This window comes from Triturus cristatus, chromosome 7, assembly GCF_964204655.1.
Source record: "Triturus cristatus chromosome 7, aTriCri1.1, whole genome shotgun sequence".
In the NCBI taxonomy this organism is placed as follows: domain Eukaryota; kingdom Metazoa; phylum Chordata; class Amphibia; order Caudata; family Salamandridae; genus Triturus; species Triturus cristatus.
The window spans coordinates 1,550,586,437-1,550,610,434 of NC_140590.1; the positions used below are offsets into that span (position 1 = coordinate 1,550,586,437).

General features: G+C 46.1%; 1 protein-coding gene across 3 annotated transcripts in view; it reads left to right on the top strand.

Annotated features, from left to right (window-relative positions):
• LOC146812352 (embryonic polyadenylate-binding protein-like) overlaps window positions 1-23,998 on the top strand; it is an 818,377-nt gene that overhangs the window by 783,613 nt on the left and 10,766 nt on the right. For all 3 annotated transcript variants that reach the window (XM_085619346.1, XM_085619345.1, XM_085619347.1), the window contains one exon: window positions 19,218-19,348. In XM_085619346.1, the coding sequence (XP_085475472.1) occupies window positions 19,218-19,348 (131 nt within the window). The remainder of the gene's footprint in view (window positions 1-19,217; window positions 19,349-23,998) is intronic.

Here is a 23,998-nt window from a genome sequence, read left to right on the forward strand (position 1 = left end):
GGGGTCTGCGGTGTTGGCACTACCCTGGTGGTGGTGTTAGTCACCGTTTCTTTCCAATTTTTCTGCTCTTCGCACACTGTTCCCATGCTCCCACAGTTTATCTGGTGGTTCCGCGTTGTGGTGCGGAAAAGTTCTCTGAAGACGTGGGTGCACCCTTGCGGGTCTTGTGACCTCGCTGACATCACGTACGCGGACGACGCCTGGGCGGAGTCGCGTGATGTCGCCCCGCCCCCGGCGCGCAGGGATGCTGTGGAAAAAAGTTTCCGGATCTAGTCTCACACCTGGGGATAATTCTATGTGAAGGAATCGTCTCTACCAGATACATCGTTACCGAAGGTAAGTAACCCATACATTAGGACATGCCACACACACCAGGGCATGTCCTACCTTATACTTACAATGCACCCTGCCCTTGGGCCTACCTTATGGGTGTCTGATATGAAGATAAGGGAAGGTTTAGGGACTGGCAAGTGGGTGCACTTGCCAAGTTGACATGGCAGTCAGAGACTGCACATAGGCTCTGTAATGGCACGCCTGAGACACACTTTACAAGCTGCTTCTGTGGGTGACACAACCAGTGCTGCAAGCCCACCAGCAGCATTTGATTTACAAGCCCTAGGCACACATGGTGCACTGTACTAGGGTCTGACAAGTAAATCAAATAACCCAATCATGGAGTCACTGATCAATACATCAATTTAACATAGGGAGCACTTGCATTGTGGCACTGAATAGCAGTGGCACAGTGCCCAAAGCATCTATAACCAGCAAACAGATCAAAAACAGAGGAGACAATCAGTAAAAAATGGAAGGGAAACTCACGCCAATGGTACCAGGTCTAACAATCCCACTATGCGGAATGAGACTTGGTGCTTTAAATACTCCAATCATCCCTATCGGTCCTGACGTTGCGGCACTTCTTGACCCGCTGGTCATTCTGAGGGGACACAACAACTAGACCTAATACCTGCTAATGGGGGCAAATCGAAGAGTCCAGGGAGGAAGAGGACTTGAGTGGAGGGGCTCAAATCTAACTAAGGCTGTGTCCCAGACTCTAGACGTTCTTGCAAAGTCTAGGACCAGGCCCTAAAAGCAAAAACCTGAGTAAAGCATGGGAGAAAGCACCCAATTGATCTGAGGACATTTGCGAGAATGTGTTAACATCTTTCATGTGCGCTTTGAGGCCAATTTTGTCCCGCCTTGTGATAATCGAGGAAGCATTGACAAACTTGAACCTCGCTTTTGTGGAACATCGTTCTGCAGGGCTAAATCCTCCCGGCTCGGAGGTCCTCTTCCGATCACAGTGCCACCCACCCTGTCATACGGACCAATGGAACTTGCTAGAACTTCTACTGGGCGTGTCGACCAATCAAGAGGAGACAGGCGTGGATGCACAGAGAGAGAGCTGCAATCACAAGGCAGACTGAATGGGAGAGGTGGGGCTCCGGAGCAAACTAAAGGGCCCTGAGGCCCCCCCTTTGAGGCATGGCATACGGGAGGATCATGATCAACAAATAATGTGGTGCATTGAGTTAATGGAAGGCTGAGGGGCCCACGGTTACTTCATAGTCCAATTAATCTTCTCCAGAGAGTTTTATGGGTAGGCAATACCCCAAAGTCTGATAATAACAACTGTATCATTATTAGTTTTAACGACAGAGTGGTGACCCAAGATATTCTGACTAGGCTTAACTTTACTTTACTCAACAGTTGAAGCACTTCTGCTAAGCTTTTTTTACGGCACAATTGGCAGAATTACGTCAGTCCCCATGAACTGTCCTTCTACTGTTACTGTCTCAAACAGATTTATTCCTATCCCGCAGTTGTACCAGCTGGACTGACTTTGCCAAAGCTACCACTTCTAGACAACCCTGTTCACATGTTGGTCATGGCATGGCAAGGTCTAGAGCAGGTCTAGTAAACCCTTCTTCCCCTAGTGAAAGTAATACCCTGGGCAATGGCATTAAGAAAAAGACAGACAAATCAATAATGATAGCCTCCTGGAATGTGGCTGATTTGGCAAACAAGTTGGATAATCTAGATTGGTGTAACTTTACTGAACGCTATGCAGTTCTTCGCCTACAGGAGACTTGGCTCACTCACACTGTGTCTGTTTATGGCTTTTCTTCTTATTTCCCTCCGGTGATCCCCGGTTCCATGCGCAGGGTGAAGGGAGGTCTTGTTACTTTTATGTGCCTTACGTTCCTGGCTCAGGCTACATGGTCAAGCCAGAGTTCTGTTTATTACCAACTTATTATGACACAGTGCCTAACCAAGCAGCTGTTACTGATCTATAGCAATGTGTTCGAGGCATATGAGCTGTAGATCATATGCTTTAGCATAGATCGCCATCTGTTGTTGGGTCCAGATGTTTGCACTTTGGTTTTCTTCGAAGAAGTCTTTGTAGTTATGAGGTAGGTGACTCGGATGTGTATTACGACGCTCCGGTTCGGTATCGTTTTCGAACCTCTTCGACACGCAATCCTCAACCCTCAACAGTATTGTCTATCGATCGCGGTTTCCCATTCGACACGCATAGTCTAAAATCTGTAACCCTCCGATCGGGAACTTCGAGGCAGGCCGTCGGGCCTACCTGTGCTGACCACACCAGCAGACGATGGAATGGACTCCTTTCAAGTTATGTCCCGGGTGTCGCGGTAAGTTTCCACGCACCGACTTGCACGAGGTCTGCAATCTCTGCCTATCCCCGGAACACAATGGTGAAGGACTGTGAAGCATGTCTATCATTCCGATCGAAGAAAAACATCCGTGACCGTCTGTCTCGACCCCACGAGATGCACCACGCCAGCGGCTCCGTACCAGATATCTTCAGCGAAGATTCTGATTCCCACCAGCCAGATCCAGAAGCTGAGGAAGAAGAGCTGGTCGCCGTATCCGAAGCCGATTCTGACATGGAAGAAGAACCCACCATCACTCCAGGTCAACGTATCGTGAGTACAGATCCCCCTGTGCCCACTCAACCAAAACCTTCGGCTCCGGTATCACCTTCGCCCTCGGGCTCAGGTCGGCACCGAGAAAAGGTTTGCGATGCCCAGCCCTCGGGCTCGGCTATGAGACACAAACACAAGCCTTCAGGCTCGAGCCAGCCTCATTCCGGTGCCGAACCAACCCCTTCGGCACCGAAACACAAGGCTTTGCCAGTCTCCACGACACTGGCACCGACAACACCTTTGACACCTAAGTCCTCGGAGCGGAAACCCATCAAACACAAGGACCCGGAGTCGAAGCCTCCAAACCTAAGGCTTCGGATCTGAAACACGCACATAAAACCTCGGAACCAAAATCCACACCAAAAGCCTTGGAGCCGAAATCCACACCTAAATACTCAGATCCGAAACACCCCGCACCTAAAGGCTCGGAGCCGATACCTGCTAAAAATCACTCCGACTTAAAACACTTAGTGCCCAAAGAACCTCAACCTAAATCAACCCCATCCTAAGAACCTCTACCCGAACAGCCACCTTTGGATTCCAAACAAAAGAGACTCCTCATTGACCCAAAAAGCGGACACCTCCAGGTCAATTCTTCCTAAAAAACGGAAGCTAGATCTCACAAAGGATCATCCTATACCTCTGAAAAAATACATGGGTACTAACCCTTCTCCCCCTTATATACCTCTCTCTTCTTCTCCTAACCCAAATTTGATAATTACACCATCAAATTCACCACCACCACCACCACCATCACCTGACACACAGGAGGATGGGGATGAGGACCATTATGTGCCACATCACATACCACAGGACACTGACCCCTGGGACAATTGTGATAAAGACCATGATAACGACCCCGACCTGTATCCCTCCTGACCCTCCCCACCTGATAACATAGGTTTTGCACAGCTTATTGACAGAGCTGCTCAATATCACGGGGTGGAGCTCTAGACCCTCTAGGAGAGGATTTCCTTGTGGAGACATTCACACATTCACAAAGGTCTACTAACACGTTACCAATGCTCAAGGGCTTACTAAAGCATACTGACGAAGTATTCAAAGACCCAGTTGGAGCCAGAATACTAACACCTAGAGTGGATAAAAAATATAAACCCGCTCCTACAGACCTGGCATATTTAAAAGGCCAGTTGCCTCTAGACTCTCTTGTTGTAACTAACGCCCACAAGAGAGCTAATTCACAAACCACAGGCGACGCCCCTCCTCCTGATAAGGAGTCAAAACTTATTAATGCCTCCAGCAAAAGAGTGGCTTCCCAGGCGGCTAACCATTGGCGTATTGCCAATGCTCAGGCTCTGTTAGCACGCTATGATAGGGCTCACTATGATGAGTTAGGAAAACTCATGAAACACTTGCCGAAAGAGTACAAAACTAAGGCTAGTGACCTCATCCAGGAAGGGAAGCTCATTACCAACACTTCCATAAAATGTGCTCTAGATGCGGCAGACACAGCATATCGTGCCATCAACACTAGCGTACTGTTACGCAGGCATGCTTGGCTTCGAATCTCTGGATTCAAGCAGGAGGTACAATCCTCCATACTTAATCAGCCCTTTGATAAAGAGCAAAAACAACAATTGATGGACAGAATGCAGAACAATGTCATACATTCACCCCAGTACAGAGATCTGGGCCTAAATCCATCGTTTTTTTGCTCACCATGCCATTCCAGTTTGAACCCAGCCATATGCAAATCAGTCTTGACCCTGTGCCCCATGGGAACAGTCCAGCCCGAACTGCCAAGCCAGGTCCTCCCTGGACTGGAAACAAGCATCCTAGGACCGGTTTCGGGCTTTCAGCCCTCGTCAGCCAGGATAGCTTGATTCCAGTGGCATGGAGAGCAAGGGACTCACGTCTGAGCATACCCTTCCCACTCGGGTGACAAATGCAAAAACAACAATTGATGGACAGAATGCAGAACAATGTCATACATTCACCCCAGTACAGAGATCTGGGCCTAAATCCATCCTGGCTGATGACGGCTGATAGCCAGAAACCGGTCCTAGGATGCTTGATTCCGGTCCAGGGAAGACATGGCTTGGCAGTTCGGGCTGGACTGTTCCCATGAGGCACAGGGTCAAGACTGATTTGCATATGGCCATGTCTGAACTGGGGTGGTGTAGTGGGCAAAAGAACGATGGATTTAACCCAGATCTCTTGACTGGGGGAGAATGTATGCATTGTCAGCATTCCGTCCATCATTTGTTTGTTGTAACGCTTTTCGCCCTAAGTGGGATGGGTATTCCCAGACGTGGGACCCGTGCTCACTACGCCACTGGAGTCAAGCTATCCTGGCTGATGACGGCTGATAGCCAGAAACCGGTCCTAGGATGCTTGATTCCGGTCCAGGGAAGACATGGCTTGGCAGTTCGGGCTGGACTGTTCCCATGAGGCACAGGGTCAAGACTGATTTGCATTTGGCCATGTCTGAACTGGGGTGGTGTAGTGGGCAAAAGAACGATGGATTTAACCCAGATCTCTTGACTGGGGGAGAATGTATGCATTGTCAGCATTCCGTCCATCATTTGTTTGTTGTAACGCTTTTCGCCCTAAGTGGGATGGGTATTCCCAGACGTGGGACCCGTGCTCACTACGCCACTGGAGTCAAGCTATCCTGGCTGATGACGGCTGATAGCCAGAAACCGGTCCTAGGATGCTTGATTCCGGTCCAGGGAAGACATGGCTTGGCAGTTCGGGCTGGACTGTTCCCATGAGGCACAGGGTCAAGACTGATTTGCATATGGCCATGTCTGAACTGGGGTGGTGTAGTGGGCAAAAGAACGATGGATTTAACCCAGATCTCTTGACTGGGGGAGAATGTATGCATTGTCAGCATTCCGTCCATCATTTGTTTGTTGTAACACTTTGATAAAGAGCATCTGTTTGGGACATCAGTAGATACTTCATTAGAGAAAATGAAGAAAGACACCGAAACTGCAAATTCCATGGGAGTCTTGCAATTACCTTCTAACCGGGGTTCCTTTCACCGCTCCTTTTATAGGGGTGGCTCAAAAACAGTGTCATCAGAAAACCCCTCCTCTTCGTATAGGGGTAACAACCAATCTAACTCCTCCAGAGGCTATTTTAAAGGGAACTACAGAGGAAATCATAAGGGAAGAGGCAGAGGTAACTCCACCCGCACTTCCCCTGCCAATAAGCAGTGACTTCCCTCTATTACCCCCCGATCATTCCCACCCCTGTCGGGGGGCGTCTCTCACTGTTCCTACCTGTCTGGAATTCCATCACCTCAGACAAGTGGGCAAGACAAATTATCCAATATGGTTACTGCCTGGAACTTACCAGCACTCCCCCAAATATCATTCGAAAACAAGATGTAATGTCACCAGAACATCTCACACGCCTGAAGCAAAACGTTCTCTCTCTGTTACAAAAACATGCATTAGAACCAGTCCCGTTCCATCAACTGGGAACACGAGTGTACTCCCTGAACTTTTTAATTCCTAAAAAGGACAGCTCTCTAGACCTCAGACAGCTAAATCTTTACATTGTCAGACCACTTCCACATGTAACCCTCCCAACAGGTGCTCCCATTGCTTCAACAAGGCGACTTTCTATCCACTCTGGATTTAAAGGACGCCTACTTCCATATTCCCATCCAACCAGCTCACAGAAAATATCTCCGGTTCGTGGTGGACAGACACCATTATCAATTAAAAGTTCTCCCCTTCGGGGTAACTACGGCACCCAGGGTATTCGCCAAGTGCCTTGCGGTGGTCGCAGCTCATTTAAGAAACAACACATTCACGTCTCCCCTTTCCTGGACGACTGGCTAATAAAAGCCAAATCACAGCACAGCTGCGTGCTCCACACTCACAAAACAGTACAGCTGCTTCACGACTTGGGATTCACTATAAACCTCACCAAGTCTCACCTCCAGCCGTCCAACACGCAATCGTATCAAGGAGCTACAATAGACACTTGCAAAGCTCTAGCATACCCCAACCCAGTCAGGATACGCAACATGCGAAATCTCATATCCGTTTCAACCCCAACATTCACTACCAGCCTGAGTGTTCATGCAATTGATCGGCATGATGGCTTCTTGCATTCTAATCGTCATTACGCAAGACTTCAAATGCATCCCTGCAGGAATGCTTGGCACGTCAGTGGAACCAGGCTCAAGGTCAGTTAACAGATCTGGTGTTGGTAGACGGCCACACACATCGCTCTCTGCAGTGGTGGAATACACAAAACTTTTCCAAAGGGCCGCCATTCCTCGACCCGGTTTCACAGATAGTGTTAACAGCAGACTCATCACTCACTGGTTGGTCTTCACAAACACACTGTTCAGGGCACATGGACCGTACAACAGAAACAACTTCACATAAACTACCTGGAGCTACTAGTGATTTTTCTGGCATTCAAAGCTTTTCAACTGCATTTAGTAGGCAAAGCTGTCTTAGTCCGTACAGACAATATGACAGCAATGTACTACATACAAAAACAGGGAGGGACACACTCTCTACAGCTTTCAAGCCTAGCTCAAAGCATATGGACATGGGCCATACCGTAGCAGATATATCTCCTTGCGGAACACCTCCCAGGGGTAGACAACCAGATCGCAGATCTGCTCAGTCGTCAAAGACAACAGATTCACGAATAGGAACTACATCCTCAAGTTCTGATCCCATTCTTTCAAATGTAGGGCTATCCAGAAATAGATCTCTTAGCAACACACCTCAACGCAAAATGCCTAAACTTCGCGTCCAGGTATTCACACCAATCATCCAAAGGCAATGCGCTATGGATGAATTGGTCAGGGAGATTTGCTTCCGCTTTTCCACCTCTCCCACTAATTCCATTAGTGGTTCGGAAGCTCAAGCAACAGTCCCTCACAATGATCCTGGTTGCTCCCACATGGGCTCGACAACCCTATTGGAACTATCAGTAGTTCCTCACCAAAAGCTGCACCTCTCCCTCCCCAAGCTTCTCACTCAGAACCATGGCGAGATAAGGCATCCTTATCTCTCCATGGTTCTGAGTGAGATGAGAACTCCTGAGGCGGAAAGCCGGGAGCAACGAGCACTTTTTAAAATGTGTTTCTTTGTGTCTTTTAACCTACCCATCTGGCAACACCCTCGCTACCACTACCCCCGCACAGCCGATCTAAACGCTGTCGCGGGCCGCCACACTTTGCGACGTCATTCTGGGGAAGCCTGGTCAGGCCACGCCCCCTTCACAACAGGCCACGCCCCTTCCTGTTTTTCTCCTACTTAAACCATGTGCCTCCCACGTCCGCGCAGCAGACGTGCCGGCGGCGCGCCAAAGGCAAGCCCGTCTGCGCCCGTCCGCGCCAGGACGGGCCTGAGGGCATGCCACGCTGCCCCCTCCATCAGTTACTCACCTCAAGCACTCGGAGATCTTGAGAACACTGCCATTGTACCATCTCCTACGGCTCTGCATTGCATCTCCTCTGCTGGCCTCATGCGCCCCGACCTACCCCCAGTCATGCCGACTAGGAACACCACGTCCATCCGGATATCATATTTGAATACCCGCTCGCTAGTAAAACATTCTGAGGACATTTTCATCTTGCTATCCACTTCTAGTCCCGACATGCTTTTACCCCCCCCCCCCCGATTACTACATTCTCCACGCCGACCGCCCTGGGGGCGGGGTAGCGGCCATCATCTCCAAACGCCTGAACTCCATCTCTTCCTACTCTCTCCCCCTTTCTGAGGTGGAGAATCTACTCATCAATGTGCAAACGGACACCGGTCCCCTCACTCTCCTCCTGTTATGTCGTCCTCCACACTCCATGCCGTCTTTCTCTACCATCATGAGTGAACAACTGTCCTCCCTTCTTACACTGCACTCCCACCTCGCTATTTTTGGTGACCTAAATTACTGGTTCGGCGATACCAATACCGGCCCCCATGCTACTGAGTTCTTAGAGACTCTTAAAAATCTGAATCTCGTCCAACATGTCTCTCAACCCACCCACATTAAGGGACATGTTTTGGACCAGATCTGGACCTGCAACCTGAAGTTGTCCCCACCAGACATACTCCCGTGTGCCTGGTCTGACCACCACCTGGTGGACACCACCATCACGGTCGCCGGTCAGACCCCTCTTCCCCTGATGGCCGGTGGCCTTTCCCGTAAATGGAGCTCTTAAGATTCCCAGGGTTTCCTCACTACCCTGGCCGACTCCTGCCCAGTCATCCTCGACCCCACCGACATCGACGGGTTAGAACAAGATATGACCTCTTGGCTTGAGTCGGCTAGCGACCGGTTTGCCCCCCTAGTTAAATTCCCCTGTACCAGACACTGGAACTCTCATAGGTGGTTCTCCGATGATCTTAAAGCCCGGAAACTAAAAACACGCCAGTTAGAACGCACCTGGAGACATGACTACTCCGAATCAGTCCAACAATCCTATTTGGCCGCTCGCAAAGACTTTAAAACAGCCATCCGTTCAGCCAAAATTGAACACTTTTCCAACAGGATCTCCTCGGCAGTCGATAAATCTAAGGAGGTGTTCAGAGTCCTGAACGAACTAACTACTGACGACAGAACTCTCCCAGCCGAGACTCCCACCCAGGAAGCCTGCGATGCCCTGAACACCTTCTTCTTAGAAAAAATCTCTACAATCAAAAAATCCATTCCTCCACTCCCCCAATTGCCACCACCGGACAATTCCCTTAACAACCCCTCGACCTTCACCTCCTTTCCTATTCTAGTACCCATCTCCTTGGCGGAACTAGCCACTCGCGTAAAATCTGGCTCCCCGAAAGACTGCTGTCCGCCGTTCATCCTAGGGAGCATATGTCTCAAATTACCCGATAGCATCTTATACCTACTCAATAGCTCTCAGCAGCGGCATCTGCCCCACCTCCTTTAAGGAGGCCATCCTGGTACCCCTCTTAAAAAAACCTGGTGCTGATGTGGCGGAGCCGTCGAACTATCGCCCCATTTCCCTCCTTCCCTATTTCTCTAAACTCATGGAGGCCCATGTCACCCGCTGCCTGTCAAGCTTTATAGAATCTTCCTGCTATCTTGAGCCGACTCAGGCCGGCTTCAGACCTGCCCACTCCACAGAAGCCGTTATCTTGGCAGTTCTTGACACACTCAGGAGTAACGCGGACGCGTGTACCCCCCAAGCCCTCGTCCTATTGGATTTGTCTGCCGCGTTCGACACGGTAGATCATAACATCCTTCTCCACCGTGTCGAGCAGGTGGGCATCCAGGGTGTTGCACTTGAGTGGGTCAAATCCTTCCTCACGGGAAGAACACAGGCGGTTCGCCTAGGTCCTTACACTGCAAAAAAGACCCTCACTTCTTGTGGTGTCCCCCAGGGCTCTTCTCTCTCCCCGCTCCTCTTTAATCTTTATCTTCGGCCACTTATCCAGTCACTTCTGAAATGGGATATCGTCACCTATAACTATGCTGACGATCTACAAATTATCTTCTCTCTCAACTCACCACACGCCATCAAAACCTTTCACGGAGCCATGACTCACATCCAACTCTGGATGAACCAGAACCAACTGAAGCTGAACCCCGTAAACACGAGCTCCTTCTCCCCGGACTCAGTCACATCTACTGGGGTCCACAGTTCTGGCCTCCAGAGTTCGGCTCCCCCCCTACCCCAGCAAAAACAGTAAAGAGTCTGGGCGTCATTATTGACACCGAGCTCTCTCTCAGGGCTCAAGTTGGAGCGGTGGTCTCCTCTTGCATGTATCAACTCCGAAGGATCTGTAAAGTCTGTCACTTTCTGCCCCCGGCGGCATTTACTCAAACTATCATTTCGCTGGTACTCTCCCATCTGGATTTTTCCAACGCCATCTACCACGGTCTGCCACAATTTCTGATTCAACGCCTCCAAGTTGTCCAGAATCGGGCGGCCCGCCTGATTCATGGAACTTCCAGATGGCAATCAGCCAAGCCTCTGCTCACGAGCCTCCACTGGCTCCCAATCGATCGAAGGGCCGCCTTTAAGGTGGCATGCCTCACTTTCAAAGCACTTCATTGCCCTAGCCCTGCCTTCTTAAAATCCCTCATCCGCCCTCACTGTCCCACACGCAATCTTCGATCTGCCCGCCGCTATTTACTGACCACCCCCAGGAGTAAAACCAAGAGATTCGGCGGTCGTCGTTTCTCCTACCTAGCTCCTGTGCTTTGGAACCTCCTCCCTCTCCCGATCAAATCCTGTTCTTCCCGTCTGAATTTCAGAAAAATGCTAAAAACCCATCTCTTCCCCATCCTTATTTAGAATCTGTCATCTATGCTCCCCCCTCATCTGTTCTGTTTATCAGCGCCAGGAAGCTTCGGTGTCAGTGCGCTATATATAAATCACATTTAACATCCAGATCCCAGTCAACTCAACCTTGAGATCTGGCACCTGAAATCATAGTTTGTCTACCTTAATCTTCCGCCAGACTGTATGAACGTTATTAAAGAGGCTAGAGGCCCTACCACTAGAGCATGCTATACTACAAAATGGAAGCGATTTGTAATTTCCTGCACAAACAATCAAATCAGTCCACTAGATGTTTCAATTCAAAGCATCATTTGCTACCCTATTACACCTACAGCGTTGTAATTTAGCCTATACATCTATACGGTTACATCTGGCTGCAATAGCCGCTTACCTACAAAACAGACATTTGTCTTTGTTTCGCGTGCCAGCTATTAAGGCATTTATGGAGGTACTTAAAAGAATCATTCCTCCTAGACTTCCACCTTCTTCAATGTGGAATCTTAACATAGTCCTTACAAGGCTCATGGGCCCACAATTTGAACCTCTGCACAAATGTGAGCTACAGTTTCTCACTTGGAAAGTAGCCTTCCTTATAGCTATCATATGTTCTTGCTTATCTGCCTGCAGAAGCAGGTTCACAGATTGGAGGGCTGCCTTCAGGAACGGGGAGACCTTTCAGGGGGTTGCAAGGTCTGCAGACTGGATGAAACAGTACAGTTTAGCTAAAAGGGAACCCACCTTTAAAGCTGTTTGGTGGCATGCCTTCCATGTTTGCTTGCAGTTTTATTTTCCTTAAATGCACGACATTTGGCACTAAGGAACATGGCATGCCAGTATATATGTTAGTAGGAAACAAGCCAACTTGCCAGCCAAAACAATATATTTTGTATATCAAAGGGCTTCAGCTAGAAAATATGGTCCAGATTTATTAATAACAGACCTGTTACTGTGTACTTCTAAATGCAAACCTGTACAGTGCTGAGTGTTAGGTAAACAGAAAGAAACCAGTTAACAGAAAAGCCGCTTGGACTTTGAGTACAGTTATGTTCCACAAGTCTTTACTTCAGAGCAGGTGTTTATCTTCTGCCATCTGTACCACTACTTCTTAAGTTATTTTGGCTTCCTGATGCATTATTCCATTAGAATTAACTTGAAATTTGCAATCAAAGTCTAAAGTTTGAACTTAAAATGAACATTATTTTAGGAATGTCCTGTGCCACTTTTCGAAATGTTTGTGACACCGGGAGAAGCTGATTTCCTTGGCTGTGGGCTGACATTGAAGGCAATAGTCCTTGGAGTGTGTTCAGTCTGTTTCAACACCATGTTCTCTTTGTAAAAAAACACTTCATTTAAAAAGGGCTTGATCCTTAAAACACTTAAATGTGGAGACTAATTTCTGTTGGATCTAAATACTTGTCACTGCACCTCCTATATTTGACTCTTGTAACAGTACAAATTTAGTTTTCACATTGCACTGTAATCATTATTGTCTGCTCTTGTGTTTCAATTGTTTGCGGTTGAGATGTCATACCTGTATGACAACGTGGGCACTTGGTTATGTTTTGGCCCGCCAATGGCTACTATTTCGTGACCACGCATCATGATATTTTAGCCACATTATATATTGGAGGGCTCTCCTTTCCGTTCCATTCTCACTTGTGGTGGGTCAGTTTAACAACAACTTACCACAATAGGACCCGGGTTAATCTCCTCACATCTCCCTAGTAGGCCGCTAGTTTGATTAACTTTTTTCTGCTTTTAAAGTTCCCCCCTTGTCTGTGAACCTACCCTTCAGGGTGGCAAGTAACACTCCATAACACAAAATCCCTCGCCACATAATTCCAGTTCACTCAATACCACTTAATTACTATGCACATAATTCCACCGCATACCATTCCATATAATTCCATAACACATCACTCCACAACTAACAATTCCAATCCAACCCACATAATTCCACTACACACCACATGCATACACTCCATAACACATGGGTAAAAGACATTGTCATTTACAACACCAATAGCTCTAACTCAAGCAAATGCAAGACTTATGTCATTTCCAATGCTTGTATTTCTTTCCTGCTTTTTTCAAGTTGTGCACCTTAATTTGAATGTAACGCTTGCAGATTAAAGATGTAGATAAGAACGGAAAGACACGTTGCCTTTCACGAGCCCCTAGTTGTAAAAGGAAGTGAATCAAGATTAGTACTTGACGCATACCTTGAAAGCCTAAAGCATGTGTTGTGCACATCAAAGGGACAATGCAGAAACCAAGCCAATAGCTCTAGCTAAACACTTAAAAGATCCCAAAGGTGAGACCTATTGGCTATGCCAATGCTTGGTATTATATAGTCAGGAGAAGGTTGTGAGTGCTTCGGTTTGACGTCCCCCTTGATCTGCCCTCTGACAGTCTTCCTTACTGAGCGTTTTTCGGATGAATCCTGAAAGGAATGAGATGAATGTGTATCAGTTTCCTAATACCGTTCAAGCGTCTTAATATTGTCAAGGTTACACGGGTTATAGTGCTGCTTAGTGGCCTGTTGAGGAGATCCACCCTGTGACTTCGTCTTTTCTTTGTTTCTTATTATCTCACTTCCTCTTAGAAAATTTGGGTCCTTGCTCTAAATTATCCTTTTAGAATGTCTCTTAATTTGTGGTTTACTAGGTCTGGCTCTCAAATTATCTCAACCTGTTGTTGCATAGGTTTCCTAAATAATTTTAGGTAACTCGTGCTCCTGTTCTTTCGAAGTCAAGTTAGTGAGTAATTGGCGTTCCCCCAATGCTGCTGCTTCCCTTTAATGTTACTCAAAATAATGGCTGATGTTGAGGCAAAATTGCAAATCAGTTTCATCCCCAAAGCCAGGGCAGGGGATACCCCATATTCATTCTGGATGTGTTTATGCACTGCTGGAAAAACAGCTAATGAGGGTACCATGTGCTCTGGTGTATACTGCAGCAAAGACGGTACCCATGTGGTGTGCAGTCTTCCACTTGGGGAGCCACCCCCATTGACAAAATGTGAGAAATTTGTGATTTTCTTTTTTCCTGATGCCCCATAAGGGTAAACACTGCTTCAAGATGGTTGTTTTTTTGTGCAATAAACCAAACACTCCCCCCCCCCCCCCCCCCCCCCCCCCAGTCTGACAGGACTCTTACCCATGACTGCATTAATGGTTTGTGGACTAATTCCAGGAGTAGCCAATTGTTTGTGCAGCTTGAGCAGCCTTTGCAGGATTTACTGTCATGGTTCGCATGACAAACTGTTACAATTTTGTACATAGCTCTTGTGATATCAGATTATCTATACCTCCAAATGGTGTATATCCAGCTAGTACTAGCCATGTTGCTCCCTCAGTGCTAAGGGGACCTAGTCTAACGTTGTTGCATCTATGTGGTAGGGCGCTTTCAAACCAATTATGATCTTAGTAAGCTAATGGTATTTCTAGTGCTTCATAAGCTGTGTAGATATTAGGAACTGTATCTCCGGTGTATGTGTGAAACAGTCTTGAAGTTGTATTTGCAGCTGGAAATGTAACCCATGAATAGAATACCTCTGTCCTGAATGCCTTGTGCCTCAACCACAAAGCTAAAGTTTCCACAGGTCTGGAGCAGGATATTTTACCTAACACCAAGGACGTTTCCTGTTAGTAGGTGAGATTGGGTCTTTGGTTACACAAAAGAAAAACTTGGGCGATCCATTGATTAAGAACCCAACCTAGAACTTTGGTGGCATCGTGTATACGGCGTATACTTTTTCAAGTAAAACAGTGTGTTTTTTGTCCAACTGGGGCAAAACTGATTCTGAGCACCCCTCAGGATATGTTGGCCTATAGTCCTGCTAGCTCACAGTGCATCATCTGTACCCCTAACCTTATACGGTAACAAATGGATGTGCAAAATCAGAACATGACAACCCAGATCGCTCAGGGAAATTGTGGTAACAGAGCTAGAACACTTTCGCACAGCCACTTATGCATACCCAAAGAGATACACAAGGAATACACAGTGAAACGTTTCAATATTTATTGAAGCATTGTGATGCTGCAATGATCAATAGAAGGAGACAGAATGTGATTAGCATTACGAGAATGGTGAAAAAAATTAACAATTCAACCATTTTGCTGATTACAGAAAACTATATGCTTGCATAAAAGTACTGTAATATAGTGTACTCCTACCTAGCTCATTCTACCCTATCGTGTCTAAGGTGAGTGGATTTGCCAAATCCCTATCGGGTGTTTTTAACGCCCCATTACCAGTCGGTAAGCATCAGCAAACTGCCCGTCTTGTTGTAGAGTTTGATAGCATCCCTCGCATGATGTGAACAGAATCAGCTGAGCTGGAATAAGGCATGGGCTGACTTCTCAGTACCAGTAAAATGCTCCTCTGAATAAACAAAGGCTTGATGTCATATATATAATAACATCCATTATTTTGCCATGCCGAAGCCACAGTCAGGCCGCTTTTGTTTATCCTATTGTCAAAGCTCTTTTGCTGAGCAGACAAAAACTGATAACCTCTTGTGTGCTGAATTTAGCCCTTCTACAGAATGTTCACGATGTTCGGATAGTGCCTACAAAGTGCTAGTGTAAGCAAACTGAGTTCGAGGAATGTTATCCAGTTTGTGCATGCAAACAAATGTCTGTCAAATGTCATTGTGTTTAGGGAGAGAAGGCAATTTAAGAACGTGAGCATGTAAAGATGTTTTTTTTAACCGGGGCTAATACCTCCACGTGACAGTTCTAGCCAAAGCATGATGGAGTTTGGGGTGGGGTCTCGGTCCTGTGCCAGTAGGCTATATGCCTGTGTAAGTAGTTGGACCACCAGGGAATTTGTCTGATGGTGAACCATGTGTGTGATTTCTAAATGTCATGGTAGACTATTTCAGCTGCCGGCCACTAGTGGATCATGCATGACCTTTACACCCAGAGATGCAGGGGATCTTCCATAAATGGGGAGAACCCTAGTTTGATTTTTTTCACCCCTGTCCAAGATGCAATGTCAGAACATTTGCTTATTGGAGTTCCCAAGGATGTTTTCACGTGGGAACTCATTCTGCCAAGAGTGGAGTTCCGGACTCCTCTGTCTTTCCGCTACAACCTCGCCTCCCTGAATTCTGAAGATCAGGAATGACTGGGCCAAGTCATCCCAGTGGCACCAGATTGGGCTAGAAGAGCGTTGTACCTGGAACTTATGGGAGTGAGCATCTGTCCTTTGATGAAGCTGCTGCTTCAGGAGGATCTTCTGCCGCAGCAGCATCTCCATGCATGGAGATTAAGTGGTGGGAGTTGACCTCATTTGTCCTTCTTCCTGAGGTCATTGAGGTCATCATGGCCACAAGGTGTTCCTATACAAAATCTGTGTATGCCAGTCATTGAAACAGGTTTATGGTTTGGTGTGGCACTTGCCAGATTGTCCCGCTGCACGCCAAGTTGTCTGATGTTTTGGTGTTTATCGTCCAGCAAGGACTTGCTTTGAGCACTGTTAAAGGCTACTTGTTTGCTCTGTCAGCTTTTTTTTTTAATGCTGGATGACCCTTCATTGTTTGAATCACCCATTGTGATGAGACGTTTGAAGGATTAGCAATCTTTATTTCCGCTGAAGTCCTCTTTGATTGCACAGTGGGATTTAAATTTGGCTCGTACTTTTTTTTTACGTGTAAATTGTCTATTAAGTCGCCTAGCCCTCAAAAACGTCTTCCTTATTGCTATTACAACAGCTAGGCATGTAGCAAGCTTTAGAATTTTTAAGGCCAGTCACTCTATACCACATTCGTCTCAGATAGGCTGGTACTGTGGACCGAAGCTTCTTAAACACCAAAAGTGGTAACACTGTTTCACGTCAGATAGTCTGTCACACTCGTAGCATTCTTTGCATCCCCTCATCCCACAAAAGAGGAATAGATTCTGTAGTGTGGGCCCCAAGAGAACACTCAGTTTTTATACTGATGGCACCAAAGACTATGGAGTGGATGATCAGCTGTTTGTGGTTTGCAGGTGCCAAGAGGGGCAAGGCTACACAGAAGCAGATCTTCTCTTGATGGATTATGCTCTTCATCGAGATTTCCTACGCACGGACAAAGAAGCAGCCTCCTGAAGGCCTCTGGGCTCATTTCACCCCTGCATTGGCTTGCGGCGTGCCTGTCTTAGATATTTGTCAGGCGGATACATGAATATCCGTACACAGGTTCACAAAACACTACTGCCTTGACAGTTGGGTCTGTGGAGATGGGCCTTTTGTCGGCTAAGTCCTGCAGAACACTTTGGTATGAGCTAGTTCACAGATCCACCACCTGGTAAGGTATCTATTCAGAAGTTGAGGAATCTTTGGTTAGAAATATCCATCAGAAGAACAAGTTAATTACCTCCAGTAATGCTCTTTCTGGTTGTAGTGAGGATAAGGACACACCTACAGGCATTGCTAAGTTAGCATATAGTTGGACGCCATTTTGCCACGTTTGCTCATGTTACTATATGGCACATTTCTGGTAAACACTTTGCTTGCTCGCTTTCACATGAGAACTGTCTGTATTTCATGTATTTAGTTGAACACTCTGCTCCTCGTCTGCACAGCGTATTCAAGGTAAAAAAACAATGAGCTCTATTGAATTGCTTTGGTCAGTCTCACGTCCCTAGTCATAACATAGAACACGGCTGCAATCCTGGAAACTGGTGCTTTTAATATTGCTGTGCATGCATGTTAACACACTTGGAGAAAACGCTTTCCATGATAGAAGAGCTGGGCTTGTCCGGAGATGTAAATTCCTGCATCTGAACTCGGAGGTATGGGGTCCCCCTGACAAATCCTGGAGGTCTTCTATAATTATAATAAACTAGCTTCTAGCACGGGAAGCGTGGAAAGGCGCTATGGTCCTGTTTCCACTATCATTATAACATGATTTCCCCTTTTGTTCTATATTGAATTGTAACCATATTGATTTGTTTGATCCTATGCATTTTGCTGCTAGTATTCGCACGTGTATTGCATTATAAAGCACGTTGGTTAAAATAAACATTGTAAACTATACTTTGACTCAACACATGTTGTGGACAAGTACGAGAGTTTGAACGAAAGAGTGTTCTTGTTCCCACGTATCCTGGGGGAGGAGGGAGTAACATGTTCTAGGATGTCTAATCATTGGTAGCTTTGCTGTAGCACGGAGAACGAATGAGACACTATAGCTAGTCGGATAGGGGATCTGGGCACTGAGGTAGGTATTTTGGTACACCACTACACACTGAGGTCCTGGTTTCCTGCGCTTAGTTCTGTATATGTGCAGAATCCCTGCAACATGGTGAATAATCTCTCTAGCTGCAGATTCTTTACCAAACCTACTACCTTCCTTTTCTGTGAATTGGACTCCTTTCCATCTGGAAAGATCTCAATCTAGAGATATGCACAATGTTGATGCCAATTTGCTGATGGGCTCCGATGACGTGGACCACACAAGTTAGCAACTGACGTCCACTTTCATGCGTGGCTCTTCTAGGCAGCTCTACTGATCACTTTTGGAGTACACCGTCAGTGCGGAGCCACACCACGCCAAATACCTGTGTGCAGGAGTATTACCTTGAATGTTCTGGACCCAGTCTTACACCTGAGAATAATCACAAGGTGAGGAATTGTCATTTAAAGTATCCACCAGAAAGAACATTATCGAAGGTAAGTAAGTTGTTCTTCAAGTGTACATTCACACCCAAATTTCTCATGCAGTTTGTCCGCCTAGTGAAGAATCCTCTCGGACAGTCTGATGCAGGTGTGAATTTCTATCTTTTAAAAAGAGTTTGTAAATTGGCGCCAGTGCATCCCGGGGTTTTTAAAATGGTAATTCCTTGGTAAAAGTAAATTATCTTTTGCTTCGTTCACCACTACAACAGTTGATTGTAGAGAGATTTTATAGCTGATACACAGACATTGAGATAATCACAACAATTGCACTTGGTTAAAAACACTTCTAGTAGTGGTCAGGTTGCTTTTGTTCAGTCTTACACTCTAAGCTTGTTTTTTGATATGGTGTAGGTGAACGCCTTTATCCTCTCATTCACGCAATCCATTCTGCATTGGCTGGAAAAATCACAGGAATGCTGTTGGAAATAGACAATTCTGAACTGCTGCATATGCTGGAGTCTCCAGAGTCCCTTCATTCAAAGGTACTGTATAGTGCACCTTGCACTGTAATCACACATGTTATAAATTGTGCTTCCTTTTGCATAAAGGGAAGCTTGGCTTGAATATAAGGTTTTACAGTTAAGACGTCTTGTGGGAGAGTGATACTGAGTGCAGCATGAGGACGCAGGTGTACTTCAGAGATGAGGTAGACTTACATCAAGCATGTAAGCATGGAATATAAGAAGAACTGAAAGTGTGTTCCTTGCATTGAGTGAGGTTGAAATTAATCTGTCCTGGTTCGGTCAGTGGGTGCAGAGCTGAAATGTGTAACAGTTTCTTGCCAGAAACCCTAACACTTCTCTAAAATGTATGCTGATTGACCGGTCAAACACGCAGGTTCCTGTTGCAAGAGAGTGATCATTGCAGATGAAAGAGTGCCCAAGGGCAGCTCTTGGGTAACCATCTATACCACAAGTGCTATTCCTTGCTTACTGTTTAATTGGGATCTTCGGCGACCAGTGAGGTGGGTAATAATTGGCACATATGACAAACATGTTATTTAAAACAGACCGGCCCCTTAAATCAGGATGTAACCCTGGAAACACCTCAGAGCAAAAATATAGACTTAAGTTATTTATTTTACATGATTGACCTAGAGATCACACCTACTGTTGACATGTAAATTTGTTAATTGGTGTCTGCAATCCCCTTTGTTCTGTGCCCCCCGAGGCCTTCATTGTTCTCTCCCGCTAAACACATATTTAATTACTAAATGTTTTTTTTGTTCTTTAAACTGGTGTAGTGGTGTTATTCTGATAGGTTAAAAAGTTTAACGATATTTAGAGAAGTGTAGCACTTTCTTATCTGGAGCCATTAAGAATCAAGAAGATTGTGTTGAAAAGCCCTATTCTCTTTTCTAAGACAGTATTGGTGACTCCAAAGCTCTAAGAAAACTACTCACTGTTTGAAGGACACTGGTGTCTCTGTGCCGTTGGTGTATTCATGACAAGTGACTTGCTGAGGAACAAGGCTGTAGGAAAAGCACGTTATTGAGTTCAATTCATAATTACATGGAATCAGTAGCGTGGGCTGGGCCACAGGGTTGGTTGCCCCGAGAGCAAAATTCTAAGGGACGCAAAATTTTAAAAGAAAAGTGGAAGGATTCTTGCCTTGCCCCGGGTGCTGGCAGCCTACCTACACTGCTACATAGAAGTCTACCAAGACTACAACTAAACTTTACAAACACAGGGAAGCAAAATGAAAACTTCTGCCAGTAAGTCAGTCTTGATTCCTGAAAACTGGGTGCACTCTGCTAAGAGTATTCGTTCTGCCTTTTATTGGTCTGATGATGGAAGAAACTAATTGGTAAACGTGTTAGTTAACTATAAATTTAATAGCTTTAGCTCAGATTCCACAGCTGGATAGCCTGGTGTTCACAGATTAGGTAAATTAAAATTCCACTTTATAGTTTCCTTTGCCTCCCCAACAGTGAAATAGGTCAAGGTAAAATCTGACTACTCTGACGAATGTCCTAGTGGTTGGGTGGGCCAGAGTAAAGAAATCAATAAGCACAAGTGAAAGCAACTAAGGTCCAAAAAACGTATTTGATTAGAAGTTAGTTTTTAATGAACACACTCCAAATGCAGGTACATACCTGCGGCATGGTTGTGTTACACTGTTACACTTACTGATGTGTAAAACACTATAGACTGCTTGATAAATGAGCATTGGACCAAATAATGATTTGTTTATGGGGATTGTTTGCGTATTTCCCTTATCTAAACCCACCTGCAGGTTTGACAGTGTCAGATAAAGACCAATCCTGTAGAATTGCAAGGGCCCATGAGGAAGATAAATGGATTTATGTTGTCATGTGCTTGGTGTGAGATAGGAATCTGAGGCTATTTAAAAATCCTAAAGTTAGTCTTCGCCATTGTCCCTGGTGCTGAATCATCTCAAGCAGTGGCTGGCCATAGACAGACCAACTCCGCGTCATGTATAACCTCAGTGAGCCTTGGTAGTAGTCCATGGTGAAGAAAGCTTGTAGAGGCTACAGCTCCTGGGAAAAATCTCCCTGATGAACGATGTAGGATTATCAGCTGTGGTTGCCTGAAACATGTAGCTTACTGGTGCCAAATTGGAGCCCAAAAAGTGCAAGGGGGTTCTTTACACATAATGTCTTCACTGTTGTGGTTTTGAGTGGCTCTTGAATACTTCTGACTCTGTTCTTGGAAAGCCCCAGGACTAGTTGCTAAATTAAATATAGTCATCCCACAGAACTGTCAGTTTTCCGTGTGCTTGCTAATGATGCTTCTAGGCATGAAAACTCCACTGCTAGAATTTGTTTCTGAAATCCCAGACCTAGCTCTCAACTATTTAGCACTTGAATTGCAGTACGCATCAAGCACAGCTGCATGGCACAACTATGAAGCATAGGGAGTCTCAGAGTATTTGAGTGATAAGGCAGAACCTTTACCACTCAGCCGTGGTAAACATTTGCCTGGTCAAGTAGCAAGCGAGGTCAGCTCAAAGTGATTGGGTGTCAGAACTCCATCATGGTCCATGTTCTGTAGTGGCTAAGCTTGGTACTTTATTGGAAAATTAATTTCAGTGATGTGCATTTGTAGCCTTTAGGTGCCCAACAGTGTGAGATCAGTCAGTCCACTTCAAATATTTGGCTTTATTCAAGAGATATAAAGGTTTGTTGTTACCAGTGGCAGTCTAAGTGGAGACATCCTATCCATGTCCAGATGGGTTATGAGTCTCCATGAACAACATGCTCCTTTTATTGGGACTACACGTACTATAGTGGAGCATCACTGGCCGCCAGTGGCCAAAACTTGGTTTTTCCTAACAGGGGTCCATCTCTAGAGCTCTTTAGTTGCCTTCCTTTCTAGACTGATCCTACATGGCCACAAACTCACTATTGTGCCCTCCTCGCTTTACCACAGCAATGCCATAATTTCCATCTACAACGGCACCTTACTCCTTCAACCCTCTGATCACAACCTGGACCTCTTATGCAATCTCTTCTCCCACCCAATTCCAAGTCTCCGTTTTCCCCAACCTTGGACCCCTCAGAAACCTGTCCCATGACATAATGCTTGACCCTATAAATTCGGACCTGCATCAGACCTGTGCAGACATTCTCCAACTGTTTTGCATCACCTCCAACAAAAGTGGTCCCCACAGTTAGCTCAACACCTATCTAACGACACCCACATAATTTCCAGCCACTACTTGGACCGTATCCCTGCCTACACAAGGAGCACACAGCCTGGCTACACGACTGCACCCGTTCATAATCCCTCCTCCCGACCCAATAGACTAGTCGGACAGCTATCAAACGATGACATGCTTGACCTCTCCGCTTAACACAACCCCGGCTGCTCTCACCCACCCGCCACCAAAATTTAGACTATCGTCTCCCACCCTTTCAGGTCTTCCCGCCCCAGTACTAGGTCTTTGAACAAATCAAACCTCACTCAAGTTCCCCTCTCCCATACGCCCTCTGATAGGACCACCTCTAATACGTCCTGAAATGCGCACTACTAAATTGACGCTCAGCTGTGAAACACGCTACTGACATAGTCCCCGACCAGGACCTTGACATTCTCATGGAGCATATCGGTTTGCACATACTAATGAACATATAGGAGCCTAAACTTTGCCTAGGGCTTCAACAGAGGTCAAAAAGGGAAACTTTCTGATCAAACCGGTAAGACAGAACCCCAGTGGTTAAGTGCACACCAAATTTTATAATCTAGGTAAAAACTTCTGTAACCTCATTGTTTTAATTGCTGTGGGCAGTCAGTTGATACCCCAACATTTTTTCTGCATACTTAGTTACTATTTGGTCTATCAACTGAGCAGCACCAAAGGATAAACTGCTTAATGCTGCGTTTTTTTTTTGGTTTTTTTGCCAGTTCCTATTTGGGTTTGGGAAAAACCTAATCCTTGTAATTGGCAAGAAATAGTGGCATAACCATTTATTTTGGGTTCCCTACTATTATAGTGACTCCCATAACTCCAAGAAGAGAATACGCTTTGTTATTGCCAGTGAGCTGTCTGTGACTGGTTTACTCCTGTGTGAGATTTTGTAAAAAGTAGAGTAAGTGACTTTCTGGACCTCGACCAGCACCTTGACATTCTCATGCTCACTGAATGCTGGTTAAATGATTCCTGTGGGCCCATTTTGGACACCCTGCCCACCCCCCCCCCTTAGTTATGGCATTATTGGACTAGACCACCCAGGACGCTCAGGGTGGCCTAGTCTGTTTATACAGCGCCTCACTTTCTGTGAAACAGGCACACGCCACATCTCTGCCCACCTGTCCATACCTCTTATTCCAGATCTCCACAACTAGCAACTCAAAGTGCTCACTCCACACGTTCAGTCACCCTTCCATTGGTATTCACACGCTCACTGAATGGGTTATGGAGATTATCTCCTCCAATATTGGCGATCATGCCAACCAGGTCTTCCTAGGTGTCTTCAACGTTCACTGGAACAATCCCACTGACCCGCTCGTGAACTGCTTCAAATCCTTCATCCATGTCCTCAACCTCATACAAGCCTGCAATAGCCCGACACATAAGAAAGGCGCCACCCATGACCTAATCATTGCTGAAGAGAACATGCGACTGGACCATCACTGTGTCACTTTCTTCTTAAATATGGAGACCATCAC